Source organism: Athene cunicularia (genome assembly GCF_003259725.1).
Source record: "Athene cunicularia isolate RWA chromosome Z unlocalized genomic scaffold, athCun1 chrZ_part3, whole genome shotgun sequence".
Classification (NCBI taxonomy): domain Eukaryota; kingdom Metazoa; phylum Chordata; class Aves; order Strigiformes; family Strigidae; genus Athene; species Athene cunicularia.
This window is the reverse complement of record NW_020799144.1, coordinates 16,306,997-16,326,013: the sequence shown is the minus strand read 5'-3', so window position 1 is coordinate 16,326,013 and position 19,017 is coordinate 16,306,997. Positions and strand designations below refer to the sequence as shown.

General features: G+C 40.7%; 1 protein-coding gene across 2 annotated transcripts in view; it reads left to right on the top strand.

Annotated features, from left to right (window-relative positions):
• Nucleotides 1-1,862: 1,862 nt before the first annotated feature.
• MCTP1 (multiple C2 and transmembrane domain containing 1) overlaps nt 1,863-19,017 on the top strand; it is a 274,684-nt gene continuing 257,529 nt past the window's right edge. For both annotated transcript variants that reach the window (XM_026866731.1, XM_026866730.1), the window contains exon 1: nt 1,863-1,907. In XM_026866731.1, the coding sequence (XP_026722532.1) occupies nt 1,893-1,907 (15 nt within the window). In that variant the 5' untranslated portion in view covers nt 1,863-1,892. The remainder of the gene's footprint in view (nt 1,908-19,017) is intronic.

The window sequence follows — 19,017 nt, the reverse complement described above, 5'->3', positions numbered from 1 at the left end:
CTTCCAGGGAGGGGGCAGCCACAGCTGCTCTGGGCAGCCTGTGCCAGGGCCTCAGCACCTCACAGGGAGGGATTTCTCTCTGATATCTAATCTAAATCTATCAGTCTCCACTCAGACATGAAGCTGTTGACCACAACTCTTTGGGTGCGACCACCCAGCCAGTTCCTGATGCCCCGTGGGGTCCGTCCATCAAACCCACGTCTCTCCAGTCCAGAGGTGAGGATTCGTGCAGGACAGTGTCAGATCTTTGCACAAGTCCAGGCAGACAATGTCAGTGGCTCTTCCCTCACCCACCAGCGCTGTGACCCCCTTGTCGAAGGCCACCACATCCATCAGGCAGGATTTGCCCTGAGTGAAGCCATGTTGGCTGCCACCAATCTCCTCCTTATTGTCCATGTGTCCCAGCAGAGTTTCCAGGAGGATCCACTCCATACTCTTACCAGTCACAGAGGGGAGACTGACTGGCCTGTAGTTTATTTCTAGGGTTCTCTTTATTTCCCTTTTAAAAATTGGAGGTTATGTTCCTCCTTTTCCAGTCAGTGGGAACTTCACTGGCAGGTGTTTTATCATCTTAATCAGGGTGTGGGAATACATCATCTTGAATCAACAGTGGACACGGGGAGCGCTGCGGCAGACGGTGGCTGACTGAAGGGTGTCCAGGCTGCAGTCTGGCTGCTGCAGCCATGAGAACTCCTGTGGGCACATTTCCCCGTTGGGTTTTCTTGGAAGATAAGGATTTTGTAGCAACCAACTTTGTGACTTTAAGTATGTCAGATGTTGATCCATTAAGCTGAAAGAGTGGACAGGTTCTGAACTGCTTTCTTCCCCGTCTGCCTCCAGTTCTGTGGTCATGAGGGTAAACTGGAAGTGTGGGAGAGCTCTGGGATTATTGCAGGGAGAGGAGGGGGAAAGGCTGGGGCTGTCACTCAACTTGTAGATGCATAGCTATAGGAAACAAAGTTCCATGAGTTTTGCTGCACGCAGAACTATTTGCTTAATTAATAAGCATCCTTCAGATTTACGTGGGTCTTCAGGGTCAGAGATTGGATAATAGTGGTCTGGATTATGTAACACTCTGTGATGCAAGAGGGAGATGATGAGAAAAAAAAATGGAGATATGTATCCAGAGATAGGGTCTCTCCCATTCTCTCATGTAAGAGAGTGAGCTGTGTGGCACAGGAGAGCATCTGCAGAAAACGGGGACTTAAGTGAGCTGGGCTGTGTGAAGAGAGGTTGCAGGTTCAGGACAAGGAGCATGGTGTTGTGCTGAGATGTCTGGGAAGGAGAAAGGGAGGAGTAGTTGTGAAATAGGAGCAGAGGTAGAGCTGTGAGGAAGCCTGAAGAGGTTAATTTTGAATTTGGTGTGTAGACAATGCAGAGCCAATGAAAACCTGACGGGCATACTGTGCATGTTTTTTTTTTGCCTACACTGGAATAAATCTCTGTCTGGCTCAGAGCCACTGGAGTCAGTGAAGTTACACAAGGGAGAAATTTGGCTTGTTTGTTCTAATTGGCATATGTCACAGGTCACGTTTCAGTAATTGATCCAACCAGTGAAGGGAGAAAAACAAAACAAAGACAAAAGAAAAGGCAGACAGCATCAGTGAAAAGCTACCCAGCTAATGTCACCCAAGAGAATCTTAATTGCTACTTCAGATTTCTAAGGAAACTGCACTGGGAAGGGTGAAGGTAGTGAGGAAAATTGAACACTTCTGACTGTCAAGGATTACCTTTTTTCTAAGATAATGACAGTAGAAAACAAGAGGAGTTGGAGAGAGCGAATTTGTGCATGTATTTGGAGTATGATTTGAGGGCAGCATGTTCTGAGAATAAGAGGGCAAAATTTTAGAGAATAGGAGAAGGCTTGCTCTTGGGGGTCTGGCCACTGACACATGGGGTGTAAGCAGGTGAGTAAATGTTTAGTCTGGGTCAGAAGAGCCTGGAGCTTGTTAATAGAAATTACATAGAAACAGAAATAGCAAGCAGAAGTAAAAAGCTGTTGCTAACGTTAATTTCTTTTTAAGAAAGCTGTTGAAGTCTCTAAAAGGCTGCTTGTTTCTCCAAGAGTTTAATTAGACATCTGATCTTATCAGGGGATGTTGTGCATTGCCCTTTTTGGTCATTGTATTAATTTCTGATAGAAGGCTTATCTTTCAGCAGCTTGAAATGCATTATGCTGCTTATGCTCTGTCAGCCTCTGACCAATCTGTCAGCTTACAGTATGTTAATACAGTGTGTGCCTATCACTAACATGAAAATCAAGAGATGGCACAACAGAATTGTATTTAATTATATCTTGAATAACCTCGGCTTAATTAACTGAAGAATCTCTCCAGAGATTTCAAAGTGAGCCGCATCGTTGTTCAGAATTGGCCAGTTCACATGTATCCTCGTGTGAAATAGTTGGATATTTTAAAGTGAACTTGTAGCAGCTGTTGATTTACTGTTTATCCATGACCTCATTTAAGCTTTACTTTCTCTATTTTTTTTTTTCCTGCCTTTACTGCTCATTTGGAAAGGTGTTCATAGTAAAAATAATTGTATTGAAAATATTAAGTGGTTGGTAGATAGGAATTGCAACAACCCTTACACTGAAGCAACAAAAATACTTATTGTGTATGGAGTGACTCTGCTGTGATCAACTTGCAGTGCAGGGATTCTATCTGGGTTTCAAGTGACTGCGTTAAAACTCTGTTAGTTCAGCGTACTTCATGTGTGTATGTCATAACCTGCTGAGTTGTGCTGAACTTTTAAATTGTAAAAAGATAAACACCTAAGCATGGTTACAACATTAAACCTTTTTCCAAGAAACGCTGAATAATGTTCTTTCTCTCTTGTTGAAACGTTGGATGCAGAAAATTATTAGGCATACCAATAAGACTTACCATCAGTTGCAAAGAGAAGTACTTTTTAGTGCTTGAAAAAATACGACTAAAACAGTTTTAAAACTGCCAGTATGTCATCCAGCACCCAGCTCTGTAGGTTGTTCTAATTTGACTGTTTTGTCTTGTGATGTGTTGCTAACATATCAACAGACCCAAGTGTGATCTTTTTTTTTTTTTCCCTTCTTGGATGAATTGCTGTTTTTTGGCACGATGACTGAGAACTCTGCATTGATTTGGAGGCTGAGTTTGGCTTTTCCTTTCTAATCTTGCTATCGATCCTCGATCTCAGATAATGTAAGTGTTACCTTCTGGGGAAATTTAAGAAGGTAACTATCATGTAACCCCTGGAGCTGTCAAGTTTACAAAGGAAATGTTTTCCCCTTTGCTTATAAAAGAAGGCAGAATTCCATCAAACTCTACCTGTGGTAGACTTAATTTATCAAACCTGCAAATTAGATTTCCCTTAGTTCATTATGGCGTTTTGTGTTATGTAGAGTTTGTGTTCTGCTTGGGGAAATAGCAGTGGACGTCCCCTGTATTTCTCTATTGGTGATCTGATGACAAACCATAGCAAGCACGCAGACTTGTGAGTATTGAAGTCCTGTGGGGCAGCTGCTCCATACCTTGCCACCAAACCAGGGCTTTCCTGTTTCAGAGATGCAGAGCTATGATAGAGCTTCACTGTCAAAAAATCTAGCTTTGAAAGTCTCAAACTCTGCATGTGAGAAGTGGGATCTGGGGATAAAGCTGTTGCAGTGCTGGAATATTTGTCAGTAAAACCACCCTGTTATTTGCATTTCATGTGAATGTTTTTTTGTCATGGGAAAGACATGTCTCAGCAAATCAAGTAATTCATAAGGATGATGAGCAGTCTTCCGCCCCTTTGCTTTGCTTGGATGTTGCTTATATGGTTTCCCATGTAGTCATGTGACCAAATAAAATATGTATTTTCAAATTCTTAAAGGTTCCCAAGTGCTTAATTCCTTTTAACAGTGATTAACATGGAACAGTGCAAGAGAGGGTAAAGATTTTCTTGAAGGGCAGTATCTAACACCATGCTGAAAGATACGCAGTGAAGTAATGTTGAAAGGACTTGAGTGTTCTTTTCTGTATTTCCTTCTGTATTTCTCTGTAGGCTATACCTACCACTACAGGATAATAGCGCTGTAAGGTAAATAGATAGGTTTTGTCTCTGTAGCTGTACATCCAGCTCTGCCTCATTTGTGCTTTTCTGTGCTCTTCTGTCAAGTGGGGTTGACATCATTTTGTGTTTCTCTGAGAAGAGGTTCAGCTTAAACAAAGCGTATGATATTCTCCCTCCAAAAAAATTACTTGATTTTACAGGTGGGCAAATCCAGTAACTTGACTTGTAGCTTGGCTGTGGCCAAGCAACAGGGCATGTTGTGGGAAGGGCTGTGAGAGGCTTGTGGCCTTGTTGGTTCGAAGGGTTGGGTTTAGTTTTGCATTTTAGTTTGGGAAAATGGGAGAGGCAGTAGCACTGTACACCATACCATGCATCAGTATTTCAGAGTATTGTCCATTAAATCCTGTTGCTCCTAGAGCAAGGTGATCTTTTCAAGTTGTTTTTAAAGAAAAGACTATGCATAATGTTTGTGTTAAAGTTTCCTGAGGGGAGTAATGATTTGGGGACCAATTTGTATTGCTCTGTCACCAGATTTTTCTGTGGATGTTCATATGAGTTTCTAGTCACTAGCACTGATAGCAGTCTGGTATTTACTTGGCATTTTATCCTTACAAATGAGGGTTTATGTTCAGAGCACACGTTTTCCCATTAAGCCCCGTTCTTGCTCTGATGCGTTTGAGATTTAGCGTCACTAATGCTTAAAATAAAACTTCTGGCTGTTGTTGGAAATGACGTGGTGTTCATATTTTACATGTTCCTACTTCCTTCAGCAGGGAAAACATTTGACTGCTAAGCTGGCTAGCAGGTGCTATAACTAGGTACCAAGTGGTGCCTGCTGAATTCTTCATCAGTTAATTAATTTTTCTGTGTGGACCTGTGTCTTATATCCCAGAAGATGTGGCCTAAGACTGCAGGGAAGTTGGAGATGGTATGTAAACACCACCAAGGAAGATTCTGTCCCAGTGTACCATGTCTCGAAGTTTTTCTGGCCTGGAGACATGGGTGAAAAGAGCACTTTGACAGGTTGTTTTCTCTGGGAACTCTAAACGCAATGCAAGTCCTGTTTGACGGTCACAAATGGGGGGCGGAAGATGGAATTCTTGACTTTATTATTCTTTGGGATTATGTAATTGCAAGGCCGAAAGTTTTTTGTTTCCCACTAAAAGCAGAAAAATTCTGGGATAGGTGACTGATGTTTCAACCATCTCTTGGGTAAAGGGATTTTGATCAATTTACCCTTCTTCTGCCACTCCCCCCCTAACTTCTGCTTTACTGAGCTAAATGTTATTTTCTTACTGACCTTTTGTAGATAAATAGTTCACATCTCCAGAACTGCTGCTTTTTAAATTTTTTTTCCCCCCTCCCCTGAGCAATGTAGTAGAGCAAAAATCTGGGTTGGATTACCGACATGCTATTCTGACAGTATGTCTTTTCTCAGGTGAGATGTAGTCTGTGAGTGTTGGACGGTGATGAGGCCGGGTAGTGGCACAGCAGAAACACATCTAGAGCTTTTGCTGTCAGTAGGAAGGGAACTTCAGTTCCTGGGAGAGATTTTGTTGAGCTGTCAAAATGTTACAAGTATCAGCAGCGCTTTCTCTGAACTGTCTCTTCATTTTGATACTGGGAAGTGTGAACCTCTGAGAGCAGAATTTTTTCGATCCTTCAGTCTGTATTCTGTCGTTCTTGGCTGTTCATTCATTTATTTTTTTTTTATAAATTCTTTTTTAGATCAAACCCTATTTCTCCCACATGTGCATTGCCTCCTTCATACTAAGATTACGAGTTGCTGCAAAAAGTCCAGAGGCAACAAGAGTGCATAATTCTAAATGAAATACTGTATTTCAAACTGTGCTCTAATCTGTCTAAATCTAATTGTTTATAGCTTTGTAATTTTTTTCCACCTTCTCTCTGCTTGTTTGAAAGGGGAGGGAGGAAGTAAATTTATTTCCAGAAAAACAAAGCCAGTTTAGTCAGTTGTTTAACTACTCTTTTAACTTCTGGCACCATTAAGACACTCTATATAATTCAGTATCAGAACAGTTTTTGAAACGCTGCAGTGTTCAAACTTTTGCTGTCCTCGCTCCGTCCTATTCTGAGGAAGTTCTGCAACTGTTTCTCAAGAAATCATATTCAAGAATGACTCATGAAATGTGATATCAGGCGGATTAGATGGTGTTTTTTTTGGAGAAAGGCTGAGTGCTATTTACATCAGGAAGTCGGCTTTAGTCAGCACGCCAGGCATGCTATGGGTAGGATGCAGTTTGGTTTGGATGTATCTGATCTGGCGGCATCCAGTTTACTGTCTCTGCTGTGCTGTGATCGGGTGATCATGTTAGGCAAAGATGAATAATCCTTTGAAGGCTTGCAGTCATTTGATGAACAAGATAAAAGGGTCTTTGTGCAGTATCTCCAATTAAGCCATTTAGTACCTTGCGGTTAATGAATATCCTAATTGGTTTCTCACCTTGTGTGAGCTCTTGTTTCATATCTCTCATGTAAGGGATGCACATGCTGGTGAGACACTTGTTTGCTGCTTCTGATGTGTTATTAAATCAGCAGCTAGAGTGCCCTGTAGCTAATAATAAATATTTTATGGCTTTTTTCAGACAAACACCAAAATCTCATGTGTTGTGCCAGAGGGATGGGAGCCCAGACACTGTTGCCTCTGGTTGAGGTGGCTTAATGCTGCAGTTCATTGTAAGAGACAGAGAGCTACAGCTAGTGCTTTTGTTGGTAGATGGTGATCCAAGCTCTCCTTCCAAACCTTTTCACCCAAGCCTAGAACAAAGCACACAGCAGAGGTCACTGGCTGAAATGTATTTTCAGTCTGTGCTGGTTGTCTATGTGATGGTAGACTCAGTACGTGGCAAAGAAGTTGAGACTTTTTCCAGAAACTCATTCTTGTCCAGTTTGGACAAGACTTTATTTCCAGCTGTGGCAAAGCTCCTGTGCTCTGTCCAGAAAAATGTAACTATCTTCCAGGAAGTCAGATTCTTTTATTTTTGTTAATCTCCAAAGCTGGAAAATTCTACCTATTTAAGCATTGGCTCAAAAAAAAAAAAAAAATCAATCTAGCTGATACTATCTGGCAAATGTCTCTAAATTCTTGGAGTGTGGGGACAAAACTCTTCCCAGCAGGAAAAAGCAAATGCCGACTTCCTACTATCATGTTTCTTGGATGAGGAATGATTATCAAATGAAAATTCATGCGCAGCAGAGACACAGTCTGAAGTTCTAGGATGCTTGATGAAGGAGTAGAAAGAATTATTGAACACTGTTAGTTGAAGGTAAGAAATGGAGCTCCCACCTTTCATTTTAAGGACATCCTTACTTTTGCAATTAAAGGCTTATTGCCCTCTTTGACACAGACTTTTTATATTCTGTTACAGTTTAAAAAATTCCATTTTAAAACTTTGAAGATTATTGACATTAGTTGGGTGTTTTGGTGTTCTGCATTACTGTAGTCAGTACTAATATGAAAACAGTTTCATGCCACAAGAACTCACTTTTGCAGTTTGGTTTTCTACTACCTTTTTATGAAAATAACAGTAATGCTATGTGGGAATCAGCTGGAGTTCAGGAAATGTGAAGGAATAAATGCATATTCATAATGTAGCCCTTGTGTGATGCATGTAAATCCTTCTCTGAGTTACAAGAACTGGGAATTTTTATCATGTTTATAAGATTTATATCTAAGATTCAGCTAATAAATGTAGTTTAATATGCAGCGTAACATCTTCTCCTACAATTTATGTGTTAAGATTTATGTTACAGTGTTTTATGTGAGTTAGTGTGGAATACAACAGAAATAGTCTAATTATTGTGTTGGAGATCTGCATTTCTGAAATAGTCTACAGAGTGAAGGGATTTTCCTTTTAAAGGTGTACCTACACAGTTTGGGGGTGGCTTGGGAGGTTTGTTTTTGTTTTTTCTTTGTTTTTCCCCCCTGACTGCAGCAGTCAGATGCTGTGTTTGCCTGGCTTTCAGCCTAGAACCATATGGTGGATGGCTGTGTGGTTCTGTGTGGGGAAGACACACTGGGCGTGAGGCTGTAGCAGTATTTGGGCATGTAGCGTGTTGCGTCTAGGATTCCAGATACTGTGTTAGGTGTAAGTGGCTTAGGTTTGGTTTGATGTGCTAAAAATAGGTTCCTCAGCTTTAGAAAGTTTATCAGTCATCTAATCTGGAATTTCTGTATTTATCCTATAGAGGTAGTGTTTCTTAGTTACCTAATGCAGAAGAACTGAGCAACTTCCCTGTTTACAGAGGCCTCCTTACCTTGACCAAGACCAGAAAAATGAAATAGGAATCATCCTACAAATTCTGATGTGATAGAAAAAGGTATGCTTGGGGTATCATGAATTATTCCTCTTTCTGCTTTTCCCAGTAGACCCTTTTTAGCACTATGTCACCAACTATGTCAACATGCAAGGTGGTACCTTATTTTGTCTCCAAATTCTTGCATCTTTTGTTTTCTAATTTTCTTTAAAACTTGGGAATTTTGAGAAAATTCCATTCCTTTCCCATGAGTATGCTAGAAAAAATTGTCTCTGAAATAATAAATACACACAAATGTAGCTTTTCAAGGACATTTGGGGTTCCCCCGTCCCCTCTGGAGGTGGTACATTGAAGGACAGAAATGCATCTCAAGCCTTGTTAAATAATTTCATATGTTTAGAAGCCAAATATTAACTGCAGCTGTACAGTTTTCTGCTTGTTCTGCTAGGATTCTGTCATGCTGCTCCTCCAGACAGACTTTAACCCCAGGCCTATTTGTAGCAACGTTTTGAATAATACAAGCTGTAGTTAGTCATGTATTGCCAGAAGCCTCTATGAGTCGTGGAACTGCAGGCTAATATTGAATTTACTTGACCTTTCTAGCTCGTGTTTTTAACTAGGTATGTCTTGGCATTGAAGACTGGCCATGCTGTAGATAAACCATTTACTAACAAGACCAAAACCCTGAAGAAGCTGCTTTATGATTATTGCTACTTGGTTCTGCTTATCCTTTTGTTTTGCTGTAACGGTGATCACAAATGACAATGCTCAGGTGGTATTTTAGTATTTAGAAAACAAACACCAGCACTACCCATTAAGGGTTTATTGGCCAGTACTGCTCTGTACTCAAATAACACCAGAATTTTGACAAAAGTTGTTACTTGCTTTGATTATAGAAGGAGAAGCAGCTGCTTATAGTACGTAAGAATATTGATGTTTTTACGAGTGATTTGAAAATACCTAGAAGAAAAGGAAGAACTTTTATTTGTCCTTACACCGGACGGGACGTGTCTGGGAGCAAGCACGGACAGTAGTACAGGTGCAGCAGTCCAGAACTAGCCAAGAGGCTGTACGGTGCACAGTAGTGTGTTTTGTTCACTTTTGGTCTAGTGAAGGATACAAAAGAGCGGTGCTGATGTGACTTAACTAGAGATAAGTACAGGTTGTAGTCTTTCTAGGCACGGAGATCTTTACGTACTTATTTCCTTGACAAATGCATGGGAGAATCCAGACCATGGTTCTGAGAGTAACTGTTTGGAGAGGTCGTGGCACCCAGGAGAAATGGGTCCTAGACAGTGCACAAAGCATTTTCGAATGGAGCAGTTACCCACGACTGAGCTACTCAGAATCTCTGCAAGTCCCTGTCTAAGGAAAAGGATGTCAGTCATTTGCTTGCTCTGTCACTCAGTCCTTTTTTAGCAAAGAAGAATGACTTCGTTCTGCTGGTTTATTCTGATATGATTGATGTGATGTGTGTTACTTTTATTGCTGTTGAGATAGCTGATGAGAGCAATGGAGGGAAAAAGAGATGGGGTAGTAAAAGTGGGATTATAAGTACCATTCTTGGGATGGAAGGGGAGATGGCCAGTCACGGACAGGTGCTTTGCTCTGTAAGACTGCTGTCAGCTGTCGCTGGGGAATCTGTTTTAGCAAAACAGGTTTGATTTGGTTTCAGTTAGGTGCAAACAGCGTGCATATGTGTGCGTGTGTGCGTGGAAGAGGGAGGGAAGTAGGTGAAGTGGAGGAGGAAAAACACAGGGAAGATGAGCAGAAACGTAGGTATTAGAAGTCCCTTCTGCTCCACTCTTACTGCCATGTTTCTTCATTGGTGACATAATTTCTGTACTAATTTCTGGTTTATGTGCTAATAGCAGAGGCAAAATAGTCACAAGAGAATTAGGGAGTGAATTCCAGCAGCTCTTCTGGTAACTTGTTTTCTGATCTCTTAATTAAAATTTCTGGATGGAACAGGGGTCCTTCACTGCCCCAGCTGTTACTGTCATCAGTGTTTAATCCTGCTTTATAATGGGTCTGTTCTGGACCTTTTATTTCAAATTTTGTCATCACCTTAATAGTATTGCAATGATAATGTGGTACTTTAAAGCATCAGTAGCTCTTCAGTCTTTCTTATTTGTGTTAACACTCTTATTAACAGTTAGCGTTACAGGTTATGGGTTTCCATATGTGCCCTGCAATTTAGTTGCTTGGTAAGGCAGATCTCTAGGTCGCAATTATTAAAACAGTCCAGACTTCTGCTGCACGCGGGTGTGATGACAGATGGCATAGCGATGCCAGATTGCGGAAGGGTTGCACTAGTGTGTCACTGTCACGTTATTTGGGTACAGCCTTCAGAAGCTACTGGTCTGTTCCCTTTTGCTGCCTGGAATCTACAGGCAGGTTGTCCTTTGGACAGCACTTGGGAAAGGAGAAGGAGAGGCTTTCTTTCACTGCAACTTTCTAGGGCATCCTGGCAGAGGTAGTCATCATTTGTTTTTCACGAATTCATTGGGGAATGGAGTGGTTTTTGGCTATATATAGTGCATGATGAAGTCAATATTTCAGCACTTTGAGGTTTGGCAGAAAAAAGGATTGACATCTTTTATTGACTAAATTTGTTAGGAGCAGGGTGGATCTACAACCCATGAGTTTATTTTTAAAATATGGAAAGGTTTATTACCATGTTGCTGAAATCTTTGTTGTTGGGCATAAGATTGAGGTGTTAAGAGACTTACAGAGTAAAACTATTTGACATTATCTTTGCTCCCATTACTAAAAAGTAAAAATTGGGATTTGAGAGGGCAGCAGTGTGAGCATGTTTTTTTTTTTTAACAAATTTTGTTGAAAAGTGAGTTATGACCGCTACCTATAAAACCTCAAAGTTTTATATATTGTCTTCTCTCTGAAGTATTTGATATTTAGGGAAAAGCTTATCTATCTTGTGAAAAGTATACAAAATATTTAATTTATCCTGGGCTATATATGCTTATATCTTGTACACTCCTTGTCACCTGGTGATATTCTTATTTAAAAGAAGCAATAGCTATTGCAGGTCTAGAGTATGAATTTTCACAAAATCCTACTTAATTCCTATTAGCCAGGTATACATGTTCTGGTTAATGTGTTGCTCATTGTCCAGGTTACTGGATGCGAATTATTTGTTAAGCCGTAAATTTAATGGAAATGATTGTTTCTGACTTCACTGCACTTCATAGGTGGGAACCTGTAGTTGTATTTCATAGTTTATCTTCAGATTTTCAAAAATTCCCTGGGATCCAGCGACAGGACATGCAAGAATGGTTCAAAGCTGCACCAGGGCAGGTTCAGACTGGACACGAGGAAGCATTACTTTAGCAGGAGAGTGGTCAGGCCGTGGAACAGGCTTCCTGGAGAGGGAGTCGATGCCCCAGGCCTGTCAGTGTTTAGGAGGCATTTGGTCACAGCCCTTAAAAACGTGATTGAACTCTTGGCCAGCTCTGAAATGCTTGGGCAGTTGGACTAGATGATCCTTGTAGGTCCCTCCCAAATGAAGTGCCTCTGCCCTCTACTCTGCCCTCTACTCTGCCCTCTACTCTGCCCTCTACTCTGCCCTCTACTCTGCCCTCTACTCTGCCCTCTACTACTCTGCCCTCTACTCTGCCCTCTACTCTGCCCTCTACTCTGCCCTCTACTCTGCCCTCTACTCTGCCCTCTACTCTGCCCTCTTTAAAAAATGGGAAAAATTGCAAAAGTACTGATGACAGTAGCAAGCAAAATAGCTCTGTTCCAGTTGTTCAACAAAATTAGGGGCTTCTGGTGTTCATGTATTTGTTCATCTGAAAAAGAAGTGTTTGCAAAGTTGTCCTCTTGGCCTGTCAGAGGAACTGCTTTCCTTACAGAGCTAAATGTCACCTGGGTTGTGATTTGCAATCCACTGTGTTTTAGTTTGCTTAGACAAACAGAAAACCAATGTCATTTCTCCTGTTCAGGAATCTACTGATGTAACCCATGGAAGAAGAATAAAATAGCATTATTTATTTATTTAATATTGCAAAGGGCCAACATGCTGTAAGTAACACTTTTTTTTTTTTTCCTGCTTGATTGCTTATAATGGCAAAATGCCTTGAGGCCTAAAATACGTTAAAGTGTTGGGTTTTTTTTTTTGTTTTTTTTTTTTTTAATGACACTGTGGCCTCCAAAAAAAAAAAAATTGGGCAAAGTTACAGATACCAGTTTTTCTCCAGCATGAAGTCACGCATCAGTTCACAAGCAGTGTCTAGATGAAGTGATTACAAAAAATAAAAGACAAGATTATTACAGGACTAGCCATTACAGCAATAAGCAGGAAGAGAAATCTAGTGGGCTGCTTTGTGGCCGATGTCTAATACTGTTTTCTGCATTCTTACTGTAAAGAGTGGCCAGTGAGACTGCTCTCCTAACACCTCAGAACTAGATTCTGCATTGCCTCAATCATTGGTGCGCAGATATAATGTCTGTTTGGAATTCGCATGTGTTACAAAACAGAAAATCAGCCTTATCTCTCTCCGTGCCTTTGCTCAATCCCAACAGCTTTCCCCATTTTTGTAGGTTTGTCTTTTATAGTGCTTCATACCAACAGGGGGCAAGAAATTTTTTTGCAGTCCCAAATGATTGTATTATGATTCATCTGTTCTGTTTCTTTATATGTAAAATGTTTCTATTTTAGAGGGTGAATTCTCTTCACAAGAATGTTAAATTTATCTGTGTTGTATTGATAGCAGTTTTAAAGTAGACATGCATGTTGTTCTGTGCTGATCTAGCAGTATTTTTCTTAAATATCTTCTGATACTTTCCAGTGAGATCCTCTGAGAATCCTCCATCTCCTTTAAATGCCAAGAGATAAAAATTAGGCATGTAATAACCTGGCCAAGGCATAAGCTATTCACCAAGTCAAGCCGCTTTCCGGCTCATAGAAGAGTTTTCCAGTACAATTGCTCTCAAAACATGAAGGATATTTGCTGTATGACCTAGTAATGGCAGCGTGCGATTCATGCGCTCTGCTTGTACATGTGAGGTTGATCTGCAGTTTGGGAAAAATCTGTATGTGTCCTTAAGTATATAATTCAAATGGTGATAATGTACCTGTTTTGTCAAGAAAGTAATGGATTTTCATTTAGGGGAGAGAAGTTTTCTGATAATTTATATTTGTTTCTTAGCAGATCAGTAAACCAATTAAAAAGCTTTTATCAGAAGTGCACCAAGTTTTTACTTTAAACTTCAAACTGAAGTAATCAATTTTTATGTTATTATATAGGGATGGTAAGGCACAAGCATGTAGGGAAATGGAGGGGTTTGTCCACAGAAGTTTAAGGTGAGATTTAATCTCATGAAATGTGAGAGCAATCACAAGCAAACAGCAGAGGAGGACAGTGAGACAGTTAAAAGCGGAAGAATAAACAGCCATCAGCTACTCTGTTCAGTAATTGCTGTATCTAAGGAAGCTACTTAGAAACGGACATATGTGATATCTTATGTAATACGGTGATTAATTTCTTTCCTTGCCTGTCAGGGAAATACGATATATGGAAAATATGCCAGACTTTTCCTTCAGGATAGGAAAGATACTGCTAAAATAACGATGAACTTTTTGATAAAGTAAGGAAGACCAGATTTTAATTTGGATGAAACCTGGCTTTCCTCCCCAAGGTGCTTGTTTTCCAGAACTGGACCATATAAGAGGCCGCTTCAACTAGTGGAGTGCTGGGTCTGTCACTGTGCTTGGGATATATCCATTCATTGCACTTTCCCATCTGCCTGCAGGTTCTGGGTGCCTTCTGTAGGATCCATTTTTGTGCCAGCAGGGTGAGTTAATCGATCTGAGCTGCTGGAAAATGAATCCGTTTCACTTAGTGGTCAAAAAATTACTTGATCTAATGCATGAGAAGAAAATGTCTCCTGGGAGGGATCCCAGATGCCGGTAGTCTGATGGTTAGGGCATTTAGGTGGGTGTTAGCCAATGTTACTAAATTCCAGCTCCAAATCAGCCGAACAAGATGCATTTGAACTTGTCTCAGCTACACTGTAAGATTGTTCTACAATGGGATATTGTGTTTAGAGTATGTTACCTCTTTCCGTTCATGTTCTCTCCTGTTCTGAAGGGTAAGCATACACCAATCACTCCTCCCTTATGGTTTTGCCCAGGGTGCCTAAGCTGAGACGGTATTTTTTTTTCTGTGAAAGTACTGAGAGGTCTCAGGGAAGGGCAGGGCTTCAGAGCAGCTCTGTGATATTGAGTATTTGAAACCTGGATATCTGGATGGCTTTGCTGGTGGAAATCAAAATGCAGACTTCACGTGTATCTACGTTTAGGTGGCACTTGACCAGGGATGCTGATGGTCTTGATGTCAGTGTTGGGTAAGAGTTGAGTCCTTCAGTGGTAAGCTTTAAGACAGGACCAAATGTTTGTCAGGAATATAAGTTGACAAATAGGAGAATGATTTGTTTGGTTCACTTGGGAATATTGCATAAGGACTTGTGACAGAAAGAGAAAGCATAGGTACAAACATGAGTAGCACCAAAACCCAGAATCTCTAATATTTCAAGTATAACAAGAGCCTGGGAGACTCAGGAGATACACAGGTCATACTTGGTTTACAACTGCCTCCCTCACCCAGAGCTTTTGCATAGGCAACATCATCTTTAGATTGTGTCAAGAATTTGAAACAACCCTGTTCTACAAAAGACTTAAAAATTTGATATCTATAGTCTTTTATCAACCATTTCTCACTTGTTTTGACCTACTGCCGACTTGTAAAAAAAAACCCCACCAAACCCAAAACAAAAAAAAACCCCCAAAACTTGGCGTCACATTTCTGACCCAGTCTGTGGACAGGATATATTTCTGTAGTTTGTAGTGTTGTGTGCATTGTATTTAATATCATATCACTTCTAAATAACTTGTAGGTTTTTCTGTGCTGCTGTAGCATTTGACGTTTTTAGTACTATTATTTGTTGTGCAGTTCATGCTCTGCTAAAACAGAGGAGTTGATGTAGTTAATCACATACATTTTTCTTCAAAGGAAAACTTGGGAGTTTTGAAGGGGAAAGTTCAGTATTTTTATGTGTAAAATGCTGTGGGTTGTTTGTAAAAATGAAACAATGCAGCCTTTCTCTCCCCTGTGATCTAGCAGCAGCTTGACAGCACATGTGTGCAGGTAATACACAGAATTTATTCCAGAGCCTTTCCACCCAAGAGCTTGCCACGCCTGTGATACCCCGGGAACCCTGTCGCCCCTGAGCTCTAATACTGTGTTGTTCAGTCTCAGTGATTCTCCTTCCTTGCCCCCTCCTTCACACCCACACATCCTAAGTTTTGTTTGCATTGTGTGGGATTTATCTTCATTTGTTTTACTTTGAGTTTTATTACTTCAGATTTGGGTTAGCTGAATGAAAATATGGTGAGTGGTTTAAATGTATGCTTATATTTAAGGTGGTACTTGCTTAATATACCTGATGAACATTTTTACCATTTCACCCCCCTCCCTTCTTATATTTTCCCTGGCGTAAGTAAAAATCTGCATTGACAGTGAACTGTTCAGCCTCTGGTCCTAGACTGAGACATGGAAATCGTGGTCTTCCTGTTTTAGAGTGGTCCTGTCCTGTGCTGCTGTGGGCACTTGGAGGTTTACTGCAGGCCATCTCCTGGTCTGCAGCTGCAGACAGCCTGATTTACAGTGAGTTCTGTCTGTCTGTGTTTCTTCTCTTCTTTCTTCCTCATGTGGTTGATCTAGGCAGAGAAGAAACAGAGATGAAACGGAGCAATGTCATTTTAGCAGACAATTGAAGAAGAGCTAATTAGCACTTTAATTGTTTTGAATTTTAAGTGGCTTCTGCTTATGCACTATGGGTTGAAGAACTCCCTTCTATGCCTGACCTGATTACATTAATTACTATTCTTGGTGTAGACCATTTCTATTACTTGGAATTAATTTTTGTATAAGGCTAGATCCTCAGTTGGTGTTTGTGGGTGTCATTCTGTGATGCACAAGGCAGAGGAACACTTTATACCTGCTCACAGTTTGGGCCAGGTTTGGTGTCGTTAGATCATGCTTTAGGGATGCAGGCATCATACCAAGGGTAAGACATTTAGTTCTACCGGTCAGGAACTGCCACCTGAGGAGTCCCTTCATAGCAGGCATTTAAACCCTTTAAACATAGCTCCGTTTGACTCCAGAATTCTCCAGATGAAGGTGAGTCTGCATTGTGCTCATCTGGAAGTACTGCAGTCCAAGAGGCCCCCTGCAAGGTTTCTCTCTGAACTGAGGCACCAAAAAAGCCCCAGTGCATCTGTGTTTTAGGTGCCATGAAGAGCTTGTTTTGAACACTTAGGCACTGCTCAGCAGTGAGGCTGGGATCCCTGCAAGAAGCTTGGGGAAGCTGTTGTCTACATCATGTGGTGGAAAAGAATGAGGTTGTGTCTGCCTCTTGGCCTATCGTGTTATAACAGGTAAATTTACACCCGTCAGCTAGGAGTTGGGAGACCTTGGTTCAGGCCTTTCTATACAGAAAATGCTGAAATTCTCATCTGCCAAACTAGAGTCTTTGCTAGACAGTCATTTTTTGTGCATGTTGTTAAAGGTATGCTACTGTAAAGGAAAAAACTAAAGATGCAGTGGTTGTATAAGTAGATAGGCATCCATCACCTAGGAATTAAGAACGTTGATGATAATACGTCTTTATTTTTGGCGTAGGGTTATTGTTTTGGGCATTTAGGGTTTTTTTGTGTCTCTTTTTTTTTTTTTTCTGTAAAGAGTATTTAATGTGAAATGAAGCAAGAATTGGCTTAGGGAAGGGGTTTTGGTTTACCTTTTTCTGCAAGATGATACGGAAATTTTTAGTAGCCTGCAGAAGGAAAGAAAATAGGGGCTGTGCTGAGGGAAAACCTTGTTGCAGGAAGCAGCTGTCTTACCATTTCAATACCAGTTTACAAGACAGGTGAAATAATCTCTGTATCTTTTGTATGTTCTATGGATTAAAATAAAAAAGAAAATACATTTTTATTTGATTTATGACATTACTAAAGTGGTCTGTTAGGAATTGGTGCATCATGTGACATCAGATGCATGCATAGCCAATGAATAGTCAGTTATCACCTACTTAGTAATGTTTTTTTAATGTGTGTTTATTCCTGTGTTAATGCGAGAGACTTGCACACTTCATTTATGAAAAATAATTTCGTTCAGAAGAAAAAAAGTTATACATGCACACATTCAACTTTGAATGTTGTTATCGCTTTTATAACAAAGAAATGAAAATTGAGGACTAATTTACCTGTTTGCCACGTAATTGTAGGTACTTCTTGATAAATGTCCTTATATATTTGATTATGATGTTACAGCTGGAATGGTTAAATATTTTTTTCCTGTGTGTGCACATTTTCTAAAAGGAGACAATTTAAGTAACAAACCTTGTACAATTTAATAATCTTTGCCATCAAATGAGGGTTGTCTGTCATGGATGAGTAGTTTTCTTTTCTAAAGCATTTTGCTGAAGGCAGCCTGTTTGTCATTTTAATGTGTTTCAGCTTGGTGTTTGTAAAAGGTGGATGTCTACAATAAACATTTCATTTTTTTCCTCCACTTTATGTGGAGAGCTAGTCCTTCGGAGGAGGCTTTTTTTTTTTTCCTTTTAGTATCTAGCTTCTCAAATTTTTATGTGTTTTTGTATTGTATTTTATTGGAGAGAACATATTGCTGCCTCCTTGTTTAGACTGTCAGATTGCCTGTCTTACCTGTGTCGTGATTAACAGCCTTATGGCAATTTCAGTTGCTTGCATATAAACGACAACATTGATGACATTTGTATTTATCTCTGTTTTAATATGATTTAGCACTAGAAGCTAGGAGAAAAAGACCCCAACATACCTCCCCCACCCCCCCAGCAATATGTGACAAGCCAGCTGCTGCCTGACAAACTAAAAGACTTCTGAATTGCCACTGATTTATTTTTAAAGTCCATCTTCTTCCTCCTCCTGGAGAAACTTGGGAGTCACCGTTCTTCTCACCTGTGGGATTATGTGCTGTTGCGAGCCTTTCATGGCCCTTTTATATCCTGATAACATGTCCACTAGGTGATCAGGGCACTCCAGATACAGGTTTTTGTGGTGTTTGTGCTGCTTTGCACCATTTTGAAAACGTTAGAGCAGCACTGAGCAGCTCGACGAGCCTCTTCTCTGGGTGACATGTTCATGTATCTTCTACCTGCCCCAAAACCTGCTTTTTGTGTAGCTATGTCAGGTGTTCTGCGAATACTTTTCAGTAAAATTAACAAATATTGAGTCCTGATTTAAAATAAATAGAAGCGTAGCGTTATCTCGGTAGATCTGCCTTTGCACTGTAGTGGCATCTGAGACGAGCAGGCAGACTCGAGGCCCGCTGGCCACTGCCCTTTGTGTTCGAACCAGTCGGTGACTTTTAGTGTCTATTTTCACTTCCATGCAGGAGCTAATTCCTTTCTCTGGAGTCACCGGCTGTAGTAGGGCATGCGCTCACGCTCAGACAACCACGGCTCCTTTTTTTGCAACTGTTTTTTTTCCAGTGTGAGTGCAAGAAGCCCTCTCATTGCCTCCGTCCTCGACGGTGGATCGGTCCCGCTGGCGCTGAGGTCCAGTTTCAGGATGTCTGGTGGTGGGCTTGTCTGGGAGCCAAAGCTGGAGGAGAAGATTGGTTCCAGGAGATCTTCATCTGCCTGCAGACT